At 43.5% G+C, this 17,185-nt stretch overlaps 1 protein-coding gene across 1 annotated transcript in view; it reads right to left on the bottom strand.

Annotated features, from left to right (window-relative positions):
- STT3B (STT3 oligosaccharyltransferase complex catalytic subunit B) overlaps positions 1–15,317 on the bottom strand; it is a 95,321-nt gene extending 80,004 nt beyond the window's left edge. Inside the window, exon 1 of the mRNA XM_063452216.1 lies at positions 14,727–15,317. Within this exon, the coding sequence (XP_063308286.1) occupies positions 14,727–14,989 (263 nt within the window). The 5' untranslated portion in view covers positions 14,990–15,317. The remainder of the gene's footprint in view (positions 1–14,726) is intronic.
- Between the last annotated feature and the right edge of the window lie 1,868 nt (positions 15,318–17,185).

Here is a 17,185-nt window from a genome sequence, read left to right as displayed (position 1 = left end):
AGTTCTTTTAAAGGATTTACATTCAACGTCTCCACATTCTGCGTTGAGATCCTCAACATTCCCCAGAAAGCAATGAGGAGATGCGGATCAGCACAGCATGGTGATTTGCTGTGTGTGTACCAGCTACCAAATGCTTCCCATAAAGGGAGAATTGTTATGAAAACTCACTAAAAATCTCAAGTAATTGAAAGACAATACATCATAACCATTGTTTTTGAATTTATTTATTTTTATTTATTTTTTATGTACACAGATTGAAAAAACAAGTGTGGTAAAAGGCTGAACTTAAGAGACTTGCGTCTACCACATCTTGACATTTCCCATCAGCAGACACGTGTGTTGGCTGATGGGAACAAGCATCTTTGAGTGATGCCGAATACATGATACAGCACTACAAAGTCCTATGGACTCCTGGCAACTTTATACAACAGTTGGTGCAGACTGGAATATAGGGATGGGAATGAGGGCATGTTTAAGCAAGTATCTCTCATTTTCCACAATACCTCCTCTTCCAAGCTATCAACAGGCAAGTGGATTTGTCACGTGGAAGTAGGAATAGGGGCCTGGCAATAAATTTATAAAATGCAGAAAAACCACAAGAAACAGGGCCTCTAAATAGGGCTAAGCAAGCCAAGGTAGGTAAGGTAATTTGGAATTTACCAATTAATCTAACAAGTGTACTAAATTTTTTGTGAACCGGTCACACCAAAAAAAAAAAAAACAAAAAAAAAAAAACACACCTCTAAAAAGGAAGCCTCTTCTAATACCATCAGTGAATCAGCTGTCAGAATTTTACAATGAACAATAAATGTTTTAGTGTACTTTGCACAGAAAAATGATCACAATGCTTCCTTCATGGATATGGAAGAATATGCTCAAGGGAAAAAAAAAAAAAAAAAAAAAAAAAATCAATAAATGGTAACATGGGTTATTTTGACTGCTAATAATTCCTGATTGGGCCAAATCCACAATTTAACATTCAATTATACACTATGTGACACCTATTTTATTCTTTTTATTTATTTATTTTTAAACAAAGAAGTAGCCACTAAAATTTAAGCGGTTCTGTACTGAGAGACACTTGTTTAGAAGCACTAGATTTTGTCGATATCCCCCAGAAAGTGACCTTTCCCTACTATGACAGTTGCATTAAGCAATGCAAAGCAGCAGTTAAAGCACTTAGTAAATGAAACATTGAAATGGCTAGAAAAATAAAATCCAGGGGCGACATGAATAAAATCAAAGTGAATTCTAAAAATAGAAACATGTCAATAGCACGATGTTAAAGGAACACTATATAGTCTTCGTAATATCATGCATTCCAAACAATACAGTGCTGGAGTGGCTGTTTATGGGCCCAACCCAACCCTTAAATTGGAGAAAAGGCAAGTAAAATAAACTGCATAGCTGTGATCAATGTCTATGGGGATCATTTAGGATCCTCATGAAGACACTGAACGTAGGTACTGAGAAGAAGCACCTCTAGCGCAGGGCTCGACAAATCCCTGGCGCCAGATCGCCACTGCGACTAGAAATGTCGCCCTGGCGTCTGGCATTTGCCAGCTCTGTAGTTAGTGAGCTTTGACGGCGGCCGTCATGTGGAATATTGGAGGCGGCCGTCCGCCGGCAGAAGTACTGTGTGCGGCCGCCGCCCGCGGGAGCAGTACTCTGTTTGTAGCTCCTCTCAGCTCCCTCGAGCTGTCTAATGATGTCGGGAGCCGGAATATGACATTCAGGCACCAGCATCATTACAGAGCGTGAGGGAGCAGAGAGGAGCTACACGTACTGCTCCTTCGCACACAGAAAGAGAGCAGCCCCACTGGACCCCAGGAAAGACCCTCTCAGCTCTCCCAAATGTGTGTGTGTGTGTGTGTGTGTGTGTGTGTGTGTGTGTGTGTGTGTGTAAGCGTGCGCGAGCGCCTGTTCGCATAAGAGTGTGAGTGTCAGAGTGTGTGTGTGTGTGTGTGTGTGTGTGTGTGTGCGCGCGCTGTCGGAGTGAGCCTGTCAGAGTGTTTATGTATGTGTGTGAGAGCGAGAGCCTGTTAAGAGAGTGTGAGCGCCTGTCAGAGTTTGTGCGCGAGCCTGTCAGTGTCTGCGTTCAAGCTTGTTGTCCGCGTAAGAGTGTGCGCGAGCTTGTCAAAGTGTGTGCGTGCAAGCCTGTTGTCAGCATGAGTCTGTCAGAGTATGCGCGCGCAGGTACCTGCCCCCTCCGATCGCATGAGGAAGGTGTTTACTCACCTTTCTTACCATTTTCCCATGCCATGCCAGTTTCACCATGGCTGAGATGATCAATCTTTATGATCTCAGCTAAGCCAATGCTTTCCCTTAGGAAAGCATTGGGAGGATTTTGTGCATGCGCAGCAAATGTACCAATCTGCATCTCCTCATAGAGATGCATTGCATTAATAAATCTCTATGAGGAACATTCAGCGCCTCCATGCAGAGCTTGGAGACACTGAACCTGGGTGCTGCAGCAGTGATCCAGGACTCTAGTTGCCGTCTGAGTAACTCACTAAGGGAGAGGGGAGTCTTTCAGCCTTTTGGTAGATAACTCCCTAATTCCCACGGTATCAGGGAGCTATCTACTAAGCAGCTGCAAGATGCAGCCACAGCACGAGTAGGATCAGAGTTTCATTCATTCATATGAAATTCCGATATGAACAAAGTCCCGAATTGCGTTATAACACGAATGGAGAAACTGTTCTCATTCTGTTAGGAGGCAATTTGGCAGTTTTGCCTAGGTTCTGTCTAAGTGAACAGACATTCGGCAATACTGACAGGAAGCAAAGCTAAGGATTATGGGAAAATTGCTCTGACCACTGGAAACGAAGCACACTTTGCTCCTCCACTGGTCATGGCGTAGGAAGCCTCCAGAAGAGAAATAGTCCTTACTACGTATGTCTTCATTTTTTAATAAAACTCGAGCAGACAGGAAGAAATTAATAACAGATCCTGAGAGAGGGAGAGAAGAGGAATCGATTGGGGAAAGGTAAGTTCGGCATGACAGTGCCGCTTTAAAGGGACTTTCTAGTGCTAGGAAAACATTTTCCTTGCACTGCCTCTCTCCCTCCCACCCCATGTTGCTAAAGTGGTTAAAACCTCTTCAGTGACTTACCCGAGTCCAGCGTCGATGTCCCTCTGCACTGGGTCAGGCTCTGCATACTCTCCTCCCCCGCCGACATAATGCACATGTGCCGCAATGGGTGCGCACGTGCATTAGACCTCCCCATAGGAAATAGTTATTCAAGGCTTTCCTATGTGGATTTAGACGACGCTGTAGGTCCTCACATAGCGTGAGGACGGCCAGCGTTGTTTAAAACACTTGGTGTTCTAGGAACACGGAAGTCCCTCTAGTTGATCTTGACAGAGTGAGAGAAGAGGAATCAATTGGGGAAAGGCAAGTTCGGCATGACAATGCCGCTTCACCAGCTAGAGATCAGTGTAATGATGGAAAAAAAAAAAAAAAAAAAAAAAAAAAAAAACACTAATATAGGCACTCAGTGAAGATTAAAAATACAATGAAACAACTCCTAGAATACTACTGTTGGAACACAAAAAAAAAAAAAAAATCCCAATTTTCAAGGTTGCACTCACAGGATTTCAAATTAAATCAGGCACATCACAGAATGTAGATTTCAGATGTTCTGTATTTTCTTTGTTGTTAGATGACTCATGCAAAGAGAAAATATATATATATAGTGCAACACGGTAAAATCAACAGATCAGCTTTGTTACACTCACAAGATACAAATTTAAAAAAATTCCCATTAATCAAGTCCAGCCTCGATCCCCTCCGGCAGAAACGTCCAACGAGAGTGAAGTGTGCTTGCAGGTACAGGATATAAATATGTCAGATTAAAAAAAAAAATTAAAAAAAAAATAGAACCACAAAACAGCACGACGCGTTCTCTTTAAATCAAGACTTCCTCGGGGGCAAAGAGTTGATAAACAATCTCTCTCCTAGAGGGATCGTGCAGCAAGCCAACAGGTCCGAAGACTGTTACAGGGATCTCAAAAAAAAAAAAAAAAAAAAAAAAAACACAGGACACCCAGTGCTAAAAGGAACCAACATGCAAAGCTTTATTTTATTTTTCTTAGTTAGGACTAGCCAATATGCTTATTACATGTAACGTATGGTGACAACTTAATCAAATCACATCAGACAACATACAGGAACTTATAAAGATCTGTTCTCCTTTGACGCATACATTATACAAACTTGTTTTCACTATTTTTTTTCTTTCACATTATGGAACGGATTTGAGTTGGTGATGATATTGGATTACTAGCCGAATTTACTTACGTAACATACGAAGACCCCCTGCTTCTCAATCTAAATAAACTTTAGGACGCTTTGTATTTGAATTAGATGTGATATTAATTTTCAACTTCTAATCAAGTACTACCCTCACTGTATTAAGGCGTAACCCGTTTCTTTTAACTTGTATAGTATTTTTGGGTTGTTAGTGTATCCAAGTTTCAGAGTTTGCTGTCCAGCGCTGTATCTATCCTCCTTATGGTTTGAGGAATTTATAAAAAGGTGTGAGGTAGATAATTAACACAAAACATCTTCTGCCTGCAGAATTAGCAATATGCAAATTAACAAGCCTTGCTATTCAGGTAGTGCATATAGCTGTTGCTACCAACAGAGGGTGCTCTACAGGCTCCATAGCCACATCCACCTACTTGGCACCAAGCAACAGCAGGACAGGAGAGCACAAAAACACACCCTGCACGTATAATGAGCACAGGGTGACCGACATAGGAATAGTCCAGGAAGGAGCACTGGGCTAGTCCATAGTGAATATATAGTTTCTTTGGAAAAGGTGGAGGGTCAGGGAGACCTGTATCTAGCTAAGGTGACCGGAGGGTTTGTCACAAGGACAAACTAGAAGTCACAGGTTCCTATCTGGTGGAGCCTCTACCTAGCCAGTAGCTGCAAACCGCTTTTCAAGCTGTGCAGCTTCATGAAATTGAATGACGACTGCTGCTGGCCATAACTACTAGAGCATAATTAAAATGCTCCTTTAATATTTTTAGTATGATGGACCCTCTTTTAAGAAACCCCCTCCCCCCCCCGCCCCCCCCCCCCCAAAAAAAACCCATTTTCATTCCAGTTGCAGCCTTTCATTGAGGAAATGTGGTGCATACACAGTAATAACTTCTACACTCTCATGCTTTCTCTGTGAGAAGCACTGAGTCTAGTCAATCTCACAGGGAATCACAGCCAGCATACTTTGCATGCTACCATAGGATAGAAGATATTTCATTATGGAGTCTATGTCTATGGAAAATCCTTAGTGGCTTTCACTAGAGGCATGGAAATTAGGAAGAAGGAGAAAAAAAAAACAAAAAAAAAAAACATTTGGGTCCTAAGTGCACTTTCTTCTAAATAAAATCATAAGGACACAGTTTACATCTAAAACCATTCAGCAAGTTTAAGTGTGTCATGTGTATGGAGTGTTCCTATATTCACCCAGACCAATCTAATTGAAGTGGTGTGGATGCAGTGACCCAGTCTCCTGAGCTCTGGAGAAATTGCAAGCTTTACACTGCAGTGGGGAAAACAAAGCAGTTTTCCTGGCACTATAGGTTTCTAAGGAGCCCCCCTTCCCGCAAGGCTGAAGGGGTTAAAACCAGGGAAGATCCAATGCGTATCAATGACTGCGCGCACATTAGGATTTCCCCAGAGCAAAGCATTTGTCAATGTTTTGCTATGGGGAAAACCTGACGCTACACACCCTCATGCAGAGAGTTACTGCAGTTTCACAGGTTGACTCCGTAAAACGATGCTGTAAGTCCTCATTTTGCACTAGGACATTCAGCGTTTATAAAAAAAAAAAAAAACACAGGAAAGCACTGAGGCAATGCCTTCCTTTGGGGAAGGCCTAATGTATGTGCATAACTTACACCACACACACTAGATTGTAGGGATCGACAGATTATCGGTTTTACCGATATTAATCGGCCGATATGGTATTTTGTCAATATCGTCCAATAAAGATACCGATATTGCCGATAATACATACCAGGACCGCCGGGCTCATTACAAGGCATACTTATTTTTTTAAATGGACAATTTCAGCACCAAAATCACTCAAAGTGGAAAAACTATAGTGTTAGGAATACAAAACTAACGCTCCCCACAGCCATTGCAAATAAAGGGTTTAAAAAAAACAAAAACAGGGGCGGGGCCGGACCGCCGAGCTGGACGGTCGCAGGCAAAAGGAGCTCCTGCTATACATCATCAAATATGGGGAAAATAAACCACATCTTTCGCCAAAAGCTGACCGACAGCAAGAGTGCCCACAGCAGAGGGCCTGCTGGTGCCAGGGAGAGGCTGGCTCACTACGCTGCAGTCCCCTGGAGGAGAGGACCTTGCCTCAACCGGGGCCCTCTCCGGCGGTGAGCGGGGCGGACGGCTGCCGCACCACTATCCTGCCACACAGCGCCCAGCCTGGAGCTCGAACCAGGGTGGACCCGGCCCTGTCCCCCCCCTCCCCCTATGGACCGGGGGGGTGATCCCGGTCCTCATCCGGAGGCATGGCAGCCGGAACACAGGGGCTCCACCGCCACACCGGAGGGCCCGATCGCATGTTCCAAGACACATAAGATGGCGACTGCCACGTGCGCTGGAGTCAGCAGAGGGGAGCGCATACCAGCGGAGCTCGGAACACCCAGCAAGGCTGGTAGACAAGGGCCCACGGGGTCAGAGAAGTTGGCGACTCCACTTCATCGCAGCTCACCACGCAATTTCATACCTGTGCAAGCGGCTGGCCACGAGACAGGCAGGCAGCAGCGGAGGCCCACTGGAACCAAGGCGACGGATGCACCAGCACTCACAACCCTGTTGCCGAGCGAAGACAGCCACACAGTGACACCCAGCAGCACGCCAGAATATGCAACACTCGTTAACCTCGGAGAACACTCCTCCCGATGCCCAACAGCGGCAAGCTCCTGTGATGCACCTGGAGAGACACTGCTAAAATGACGCTAACACACACGCCGACATGCTGGAGCAGGCACTGGCTGACCATGTGTCCACTACCACCCACAAAGCATCGGACCCACCATGCTGACAGTCCCTGAAGTGAGAGCAGACGTACGAACTTTTGAGCAGCCAGGGTGATGTTATACTTACGGATTGCTGACTGACCTTGGCATGCTTAGGTTTAGGTACTGAGCCATACCACTTAAAACCTTTTCGTTTTAACACATAAAATTACTAGCATTGCTGGCACCCTAACATAGCAGAGATTGTTAATATACCTTCACCCGTGCATAACCTGCAACTGTAATGTTTTCATCTCTAGTGTTACTTATGTGTTCTCCCACTCTGCCTGCACTTGTAACGTGACTAAGCAACTACATCGCACAAAACATAGTATATGACCTGGCTACTCTCACTTAGTTCTCTAGTGCTTACTTCATAAAAAACACTAGGGTGTTAATTAGCAAACAGCACATCTTACTAGGTGGGATCTGGCTAACATTTTAATTTCCTCTTTCAACAATACTGCATACCTTTAACAAACAGGCAGCATTTGGCAGCAAACTAGTTCCCCCCTCAAGCGTGGACCACGACTATGGTTTTGCTATTTCTTGTCTAACCTATTAGAATATGTAACCTACTCGCTAGTCTGACCTCGCATGTCATGCCACAAAGCGACACCTACTAGCATGCTATATTAACGTGATATGTATAAAACAAAAAAGTGCATTGTCTATCTACCCCCCACTGTAACTTATGTCATGAAACCTGCATATGGAATGCTGTTGGGGTACCATATGTATGCCTGTAACCAATATACGCACTGCAAAAATAAAGAATTTAAAAAAAAAAAAAAAAAAAAAAAAAAAAAATCTGTCTTATTCCTCCTCTGAATGCACGTGATCGAGGGGGAGACAATCTAGTAGGGATATATCGGCCGATTAATATCGGTAAAACCGATAATCGGTCGATCCCTACAATCTAGTGTGTGTGGTGTAAGTTATGCACATACATTAGGCCTTCCCCAAAGGAAGGCATTGCCTCAGTGCTTTCCTGTGTTTTTTTTTTTTATAAACGCTGAATGTTCTAGTGCAAAATGAGGACTTACAGCATCGTTTTACGGAGTCAACCTGTGAAACTGCAGTAACTCTCTGCATGAGGGTGTCTAGCGTCAGGTTTTCCCCATAGCAAAACATTGACAAATGCTTTGCTCTGGGGAAATCCTAAAGTGCGCGCAGTCATTGATACGCATTGGATCTTCCCTGGTTTTAACCCCTACTAGATTGTCTCCCCCTCGATCACGTGCATTCAGAGCAGGAATGAGACCGATAGTTTTATTTTTTTAAACCCTTTATTTGCAATGGCTGTGGGGAGTGTTTCAGTTTTGTATTCCTAACACTATAGTTTTTCCACTTTGAGTGATTTTGGTGCTGAAATTGTCCATTTAACAAAAATAAGTATGCCTAAAAAAAAATTAAAAAATATAAAAATGTTCTAAAGCAACTTTCAATTAGAAACCTTGTTAACAGCCATTCTTCGACAAGAATAACGAAAAAAAAAAAACCTATGAGTGTTTACTGGGAGTACCAAGACTATGTAGTAGTCCTATACGAAGGCATACAACTTAAAGCTTTAATTTAGTAATCACAGCAGTGAATAAAATCAAATGCAGATAGGAATAGTGATCTAAGCTACCCCAACTTAGAATATTTAACCCCTTAAGGACTAAACTTCTGGAATAAAAGTGAATCATGACATGTCACACATGTCATGTGCACTTAAGGGGTTAATATTACAATTTATTAAGGTTTGCTTTTGTATGTTATCGTCTTTATAGTCTTAGTACTCCCAGTAAGCACCCTCCCTATTTTTGAGTACAAGTGTTTTTCATTATGTAAATTGACTCCTCATGTTTAGTTACAGTCCTTATTCTTACTTTTCTTATTGAATTGGTGAGTAAGAACAAAAAACTTGTACTGTGCTCTTTCAATTAATTTCCACTGTTGGCAGTGTTCAGGAAATCAAACCAATAGACAGACGTTTTCAAAATAATGTTACAAGATGCAGTAGCTAGATAGCAATGCTATCAGGATTTGTAGGAGTCAAAAATATAGAGATGAGCTAGAATTATTGAAGAAATATACACCATTTTCTTTCTCTCGACAAAAACAACATTTTAGTCCCAACCATCTATAGACAAAAAAATATATTAACCAATATTTTACAGATGTCAGTTCTTGTACCTTAGATCAAGAGTTCATTTTTTCTTAAAGAAAAAGGAAGAGATCAAACAGCATGTAAGGCATTAATGAAAAATGCTCTGAATCTAATTAACGGCACACAAAAGGCTGAAGTTGGTAATCACAACTTAAATGCTTCTTCGGTGAGCTGTCACTAAACCAGGAAGGGAATCGAATCGTGATAGTCTTAAGTACGACTAACCTTACTCAACAAGCGTGTTTTAAGGCACAATGAGCGTTTCTTGAAATCATAGTTTGTTGGTTTTCTACTATAGTCATAATACATACAGCAGTATTTTGCTTGTCAGCAAGTTTTTAATAGTTGATAATGATAGTTGTGCCGAAAGATACATTTTGCACATCATGCAAGTTGCTCTAGAGTGGCTCATACGTTCTTGTGGGATTGTTCATAAACTTCAGCGTTGTACTCGTAAGTACAAGAGTACAACTGTGAGACAGATGTCTAACAAATAAAATGCCAGGAGCTGAAGATAGAAGATGGTGGCTCCCACAAGAGCAGCTTCAGGTATTTAAATCTTCTGTTCAATTCCACACATCAAGCAGCTTGTGGGGGGGGGGGGGGGGGGGGGGAATTAAATGTGGGCACTGTTAAGGTCAGTCAAGTGAGAATTAAAACTGAATTTCTAATTTTGGGGCCATAACATCTAAACTAAAAGCATAGCGGACTTATTCCAGTTTGGCTATTCTGCCAATGAAAGAGGTTGTTTTTTTCCTCCCAAAAATAGTGGGATCATTGCTTTGGATGTATTTAGCAAACATGCTATTGATTGTATGATGGAGGTGATGAGTCACTGACCCAAAAGACCGTAATTCCTATTTTCCCATAATTGTAAGCTTTTATCCAAAATCTGCTTATCTTGGGACACAATAATTTATTAAGCAAGCAGTCATCACATCACTAACATGTTGCAGATATCACAGGTGTTCTAGTCTGAAGGGACTGTAACATGTGATATTGTTTTAATCGTTGGTAGGGCAACCAAGTCTTTGTGATAGCAGAGCATTTGAGCAAGCTCTATTGTACGATTTCATTCTTCCTCCAAGATGGAAGTAATCAGTGCCACCTCCCATTTTGACATTATCCCTTCCAATTTGAAAAGAAAGTGTAATTAATATTGATTAACAATTCGTATAAGTGTAGCGGAGCTGCAATATGAAATCCCAATATCTCCACTGGTTAAGAAAGTAATCCAAAGTAAAGCGCTGGAAAGTAAGGCAATATCCCAAATCCCCCAGTAACTGGACGAAACAGTTCTGGGAGTCAACTGAGGTCTTTATTCACATGCTCCAGTATTTATGCAATTCCCCATGCAAGGGGTTTCCTGAGTCACATCACAGGGGCATTACAGGAGTGGACTACATGGGAAACAATTTACAGAGCAGTTCTCCCACCATGCACTGCTGTACGAGAGGGATACTCCCACTAGAATATCCTGTTAAGTGTATTATCCCTCCGTACAGCAGAACCGGCTTTTAACATAAAAATACATAACTTTTGCTTTATTCGTGTGATTAATATGAATGACCATTCGGTAGATAGCTGGGGTCTGAGCGCATATTTCGTGCGAGTACCACTCAGATCCCAGCTTAAATAACCAAACGGCACACTAACACATAATTTCTTTTGCATTCACCTAAGAGTACAGAACACCGATTGGGGAACCCAACACTAAAAGACTGGAGCTCCCAAACGGCCTGGAAGTCCAGCGGTGTTCGTGTCGTCGAGTAGCCGATTTTAGTTCCAGGCGCTCGACGACCAAACATCGTTGGGCTAACAAAGGATCCAAGATGGCCGCCCGCCGCGTGGTCGGTAGTCGAACGACAGCACTTAACTACCGATTGCAACAATGTTGCAATCCGTTAATTGGAGCCACACGACCCTCAGTGTGTGGGCTCTGGTTCGGTACTTGGTTAGTTTCACGAACAGCCGGTAAAGTGGCTGTTCGTGAAACAACCATGTGAATGCTAGCGGCTTTCGGCTGCTAGCATACGAATGCCATAGGTTATTCATGCAAGCAGACATTTTCACACAGTACGCGAAATACATTTAAACATAGTAGTGCAGCAGTGTTCCGGACAACCTTTAAAGTCATAGCCATATAGTCTGAAGTGGCTAGGTTTGCCACAATAAGCCCCAGAAGCAAAATCATTTTGGTGGTGCATCACTTTCACACAAAGTCTCAAAGGGTTTAACAGACCTTGTCAAGCAGTGCCATTTAAAAGGGACACTAGTCACCAGAAGTTATTGAATTTGTTCTGGTGAGTAGAATCATTACCTTCAGGCTTTTTGCAGTAAGCACGGTCAGAGATAATGCAGTGTTTACCTTACAGCCTAGTGATAACTTCACTGGCCACTCCTCAGATGGCTGTTAGAGATCCTTCCTGGTTCATGGCTGTCTAAAATGCATCCAAACATTCAGTGTCTCCTCCCTCTGCATGCAGACACTGAACTTTCCTCATAGAGATTCATTGATTCAATTCATCTCTATGAGGAGATGCTGATTGGCCAGGGCTGTGTTTGAATTGTGCTGGCACTGCCCCTGATCTGCCTCCTTGTCAGTCTCAGCCAATCCTATGGGGAAGCATTGTGATTGGATCAGGTCACCACTTCTGATGTCAGCAGTCAACAATTGACAAAAGTGTGCAGAGTAGACATTAGCAGAGTTTTATTTACTTGCCTAAAATAGTAAACAAAGACCACATGTGCAAGTGAGAGGACAACATCAGGTTTCCTAAAGAACTCCCAATCATTTTGTTTTGTATGAAATAAGATGAATGGTGTCTGCAAAGCCCTTCACTCCTGCAAGAATTCTATGCAGGGGTTTCTATAAAAGGCAATGCTGACCAGGCCATCCTGTGCAGGATCTTCACCTTCTAGAAGAAAAGGCACTGTGTGAAGTTTTTGTGAAAACTTTGACCACACATAATAAACCAAATAATTGGTGTTAATGTCTTCACGTATGTCCTTTTAAAAACAATATGGAAGCAGTTACTATTACTTATTGTCCCATGTGTTTGGTTCTGTTTGCTATAGAGAGTCACATGCAATTACATTTATTAACCTTAGTGGGACAATCACTATTAAATTAACAGTCCAAAAAATCTCTGGGGGTTTCAGGTAAGAAGTGAAATGCATATTTAAAAAAAAAAAAAAAAAAAAAAAAAAAAAAAACCAAGATATCACTTTGCACTCTATGCATGTAATTAAGGCAAGAATTGTTACCCAAGCTGCATCTGTTTCATAATCACTTCAGTTTGAACAGCCGTCTAACTGCGGAGGCGGCCCTGGATTTCATAGCAATGCCTTCACTCTTGCCAGACAGCTATATGACAGTGCACTGAGACAGGAGTACATATGGCAAGCCAGTGGTACACCAGCTCAAGAAAACACTATCACTAAAAGATAAGACAGACCCCCTCCAACACAACAATATGAACAAAAAGCACAGCACCTGTTTCACACATACTTTATATACTGCATTGGAAATATGCAAATATCCCATGCAGAAAGGGCATCAATGCCACAAAAACCCATGGTATTTCAAGCCAGACAGGTTCAACATTTTTTACACAGAACAGATCTAATAAAAATAAATTTAAAAAAAATCAGCAATATAACATGTAAAGTACTTAAGCCACTTATGGTGCCTTCATCACCACATCAAGTAATTCTTTACAGTGAGACACATTTAGGCGAGTAGCTATAATTGGATAATTATGAAGTAATTCAGAGAAAGTTAACATGCTTTATTTGTAAAGCAATTTCAGTAGAGAAACCACAAGCTAAGTTTCACCCACATATAGAAAACTAAAACATCAATCCTTTCACATGTTATATGGCACTTTCAAAACCAAAAGGATTACCAACGATTTCTGTACTTATTAAAATAAATTCTACATTTTCTTTATCAACTCAGGGTTTGGAATATTAATAAACAAAGAGACAGGTACGCTTGAACCAATCTCACAGCTTATTAAGCAGTCAACACACTAGTGACACAATAAAATGGTGTGTGATGGCAGATAAGTTTTTTTTTTTTTTATATCTTCCCCATTATGAAAATGCACAATGACTGCTCTTTCCATGTGGTTCTCTAAACTAGCTCAACATCTAATTATTCGATTTCTGTACTACTTCCACTGGCTAACCTATATAAAAAGCATCAACTACCCTTTCTATTAAAATAAGGAAAAATGAACATTGCGTCCACATACCACCTAACCTGATGTTCCTTGAATCGTCTACATAGCACTAACTTGAATTGTATCAAATTAAGGATCCCAAGTCTATCAGCACTGATAACTAATCAGCGTTACTCCAGCTGCTGTGGACTAGGTTTCCCATGATGCTCAGCTTCGCGAGAAAGGTTGTCCACAACCTTGAAGTGGAAATAGTAATTATCATGGTATGCTGACCCTGCAAAACCTTTGCTTCTCGAAGTGTTAAACTAAAAATGCAGATCCAGAAACGTGACAGATCGTGTTGTGTCACCATCAGGAGGGCTGTGGCAACCAACTGAGCAGAGGACACCTATAGAGGATACAGACTGACAGCTTCACCGACATCTGCAGCCAACAGACCCAGTCTGCCTGCGCGCACACACACACACCAGAGTGCACACTCACTCAGCAGTCTGCCTGCCTGCACACACACTCAGCAGTCTGCCTGCCTGCACACACACCAGAGTGCACACTCACTCAGCAGTCTGCCTGCCTGCACACACACCAGAGTGCACACTCACTCAGCAGTCTGCCTGCCTGCACACACACCAGAGTGCACACTCACTCAGCAGTCTGCCTGCCTGCACACACACCAGAGTGCACACTCACTCAGCAGTCTGCCTGCCTGCACACACACCAGAGTGCACACTCACTCAGCAGTCTGCCTGCCTGCACACACACCAGAGTGCACACTCACTCAGCAGTCTGCCTGCACACACACCAGAGTGCACACTCACTCAGCAGTCTGCCTGCACACACACCAGAGTGCACACTCACTCAGCAGTCTGCATACATACATACATACACGAGCTCCCACTCACTCAGTCTTAATACACTCATTTGCCAGAGCCCAAACTCAGCAATCTGCTTGCACACACGAGAGCCCCCACTCACTCAGCAGTCTGCACACACACCAGAGTGCACACTCACGAGCCTCCATTCACTCAGCAGTCTGTCTGCGCACACACACACAGTGTACACTCATTCAGCAGTCTGCCTGCACACATACACGAACTCCCACTCACTCAGTCTGAATACACTCATTTACCATAATCCACACTTACTGGAGCCCAAACTCAGCAATCTGCCTGCACTCAGAGACCAGAGTGTACACTCACGATGCTCCACTCAGCAGTCTGCCTGCATACATACACGAGCTCCCACTCACTCAGTCTGAATACACTCAATCTGCCTGCACTCACACACTCCGCACAGAGAGCTGAAGGAGCAGCCATTCCCCCGCCTGCACTCACCAAGGGTCGAACTCGTGGATGATGCTCTCGAAGCGGATGACGGCGAACAGCCTGGAGCTGAATCCGGCCAGCCAGGCCAAGAACAGGATGGTGAAGGAGAGCAGGGACTGCCAGCCGGCCGGCTGCGACAATCCCCCCGATAGTCCTCCATGGGAGTGCACCCCCACAGCGCCGCCGGCCGCCTGTCTCAGGGCGGGGGAGGAGGCCCCGGAGTTGGCGATCGCCGCTTTGTGCTTGTTCTCCAGGGCTGCATGCTCCGCCATGTTGGATTCCCCGCCGCTCCTCCTCCTCCTCCTCCCGGGGTGGGGGTGTGTGGTGGGAGGCGGGAGAGAGGGAGGGGGTCTGGAAACGTTCGGTGACGGTTGGCGGCTCGGGGACGGAAGGCGCGTGCTTCAGCTCACAATGTGACCGACCCCTCGCTACTTCACTCCGCCACAGCCTCCCTGCCTCTCCCCGCGGGTCTCACTGACTTCCAACGACCCGCCGTCCACATCCCAGTGTGGGAATTAGTCTGAATTAAACACGCTGTACGAAGCCGGCTACCGCTCCTCCGCTCTATGAGGAGAATGACATTTCCTATTCAGGGCTGAGCGAGAGGGGCGGGGCTTAAACCGCCGACTCCACCCACTACCTTACCGAACCTAAACTGCCCAACCAATTACGGACCGACAGGTACATAGCAGGCGGGGTTCAAAGCCAAGCTCGCGCCTCTCGTACCCACGCGATCGCCGAGCCACACCTCTTTTTTTTCTTTTCTTTTTTTTAATTTTCCCTTTTCTTGACGACATTGAAAAAAAGGGGCGGGGTCGGAATACTTCGCCGTAGGCCCGCGGCACGTGCTGTCAGTTGGAATGGAAGGGTGGGCGTGAAGCGCAAAAGAGGCTTGATTGACTGCTGTTTACAGCCAATGGCTGAGTCTGTGCTTGCAGCACCGGTGGGCGGGGCTTTGTCTTGCCACTGCACTCGGGAGGGGGGGGGGGGGTGAAAGAATAATAAAAATAAAAAAAATCGCTCTTGGAGGAGGGCGGGGCCAGATGTCTTCTCCTTAGCCAATCGTTTGCTTCCAAGCGTTTGCTGCCAGACCAGGAAGTGTTCTAGCTTGGGAAAGTCGTGCTGTATTGTGGGCTTTAGTCACTGAATGTCCACCTGTGGTGACATAGCTATATGGATTGCTTCTCCATCCCAGCTATGGCCGCAGTTTGGCTCTTTTAGCCTTCATTTTGCCATTCTGGTTTCAATTCACTACAATACTATGTTTATATTGAATATATATAATAAATATATGTAGGCAGCTTTTGGCACGTCAGATGTTGTGGACATCTCCCATAATGCTGTTACAGCTGTAATGCTAGCAAAGCATCAAGGGATATGTACTCCACGCTATCTGGAGGGCACACCACAACCGACTTGCTCATATATCTAACTTATCATAGATACGGCTTTGGTCCCGACTACAAATATAAGATTTATGGGCCTGCTGATGTGTTAAACATGCCTGGGGACATTGACAATGACCGTACAGCATGGCTCAGCACTTTATTTGGAAGCACAGGCTTATTGGAGCTGTCATTGTACACGGCAAACGCAGGCTGCATCCCTCATCCATGTGCAGGGGGCAGCAGCATTATTTCTATATAAACCCTGCTGCACACTGCTATCCGTAAACTGGAATTATCTTTGGCAAGCGTTCAGTGACATCTCTTAGGATTAAAATCTTTACTGCCAGCCAGCAGTTGCCCTGATTTTATCACATAAAAAAAACACGTAGAGAGAAAAGCAACCGAAGGAATTGTAAATGTTAATCAATATAGTTAAAATGAAGGGGGGGAAATCCACAATTTAGGTATTTTTCAGACAGTCTGTTTTGCCCTAAAATTCCCACTTTTCCTTGATTAGTGTGAATTGTTGGGAATTCAAAGACGATTTCAATATCAGGCCACAATACCAAAACTAGTATAATTCTCAGCTATGCTTACAGTTTAGGTATTTTGGCCTAAAATGTGAAATTTACTGAATTTATGATCATTTTTCATTGGTTCTATGGATGGTACAAAGAATAGCAGTGAACTGAAAATTAAAATGCAAAATGTAGGCTAAAATAGTCAAACTTTGACTATGGCTGAATAAGAGAGGTTTTGCAAATCATCTACGTTGTGTGTCAACCAGTTTCTCAAACTGTCACACTACTGAGCTGACCATGGTTGTTTGCTAACCTTGGTAGAATCACTAATCTATTTAAATGACAATAGACATTTATTAAACAAAAACTGTACTGGATTTCACATTTTCAGAGACAGATTTAGAGATTTCTGCTTACTTGCTTTTCCTGGAGAAATAGCAGAAATATATAAAAATTTGCTCTGTCAAAAAGTTTAAAGAATATTTTTAAGAATTGAATCATGTATTTATCAAGGGCCTGGATGTACATCTCTATTCATAATAGTACATCCACTCCATTG

This window comes from Pelobates fuscus, chromosome 4 (assembly GCF_036172605.1).
Source record: "Pelobates fuscus isolate aPelFus1 chromosome 4, aPelFus1.pri, whole genome shotgun sequence".
NCBI classification, from domain to species: domain Eukaryota; kingdom Metazoa; phylum Chordata; class Amphibia; order Anura; family Pelobatidae; genus Pelobates; species Pelobates fuscus.
The sequence above is the reverse complement of the archived record's forward strand: the minus strand, read 5'-3'. Positions and strand labels throughout refer to the sequence as shown.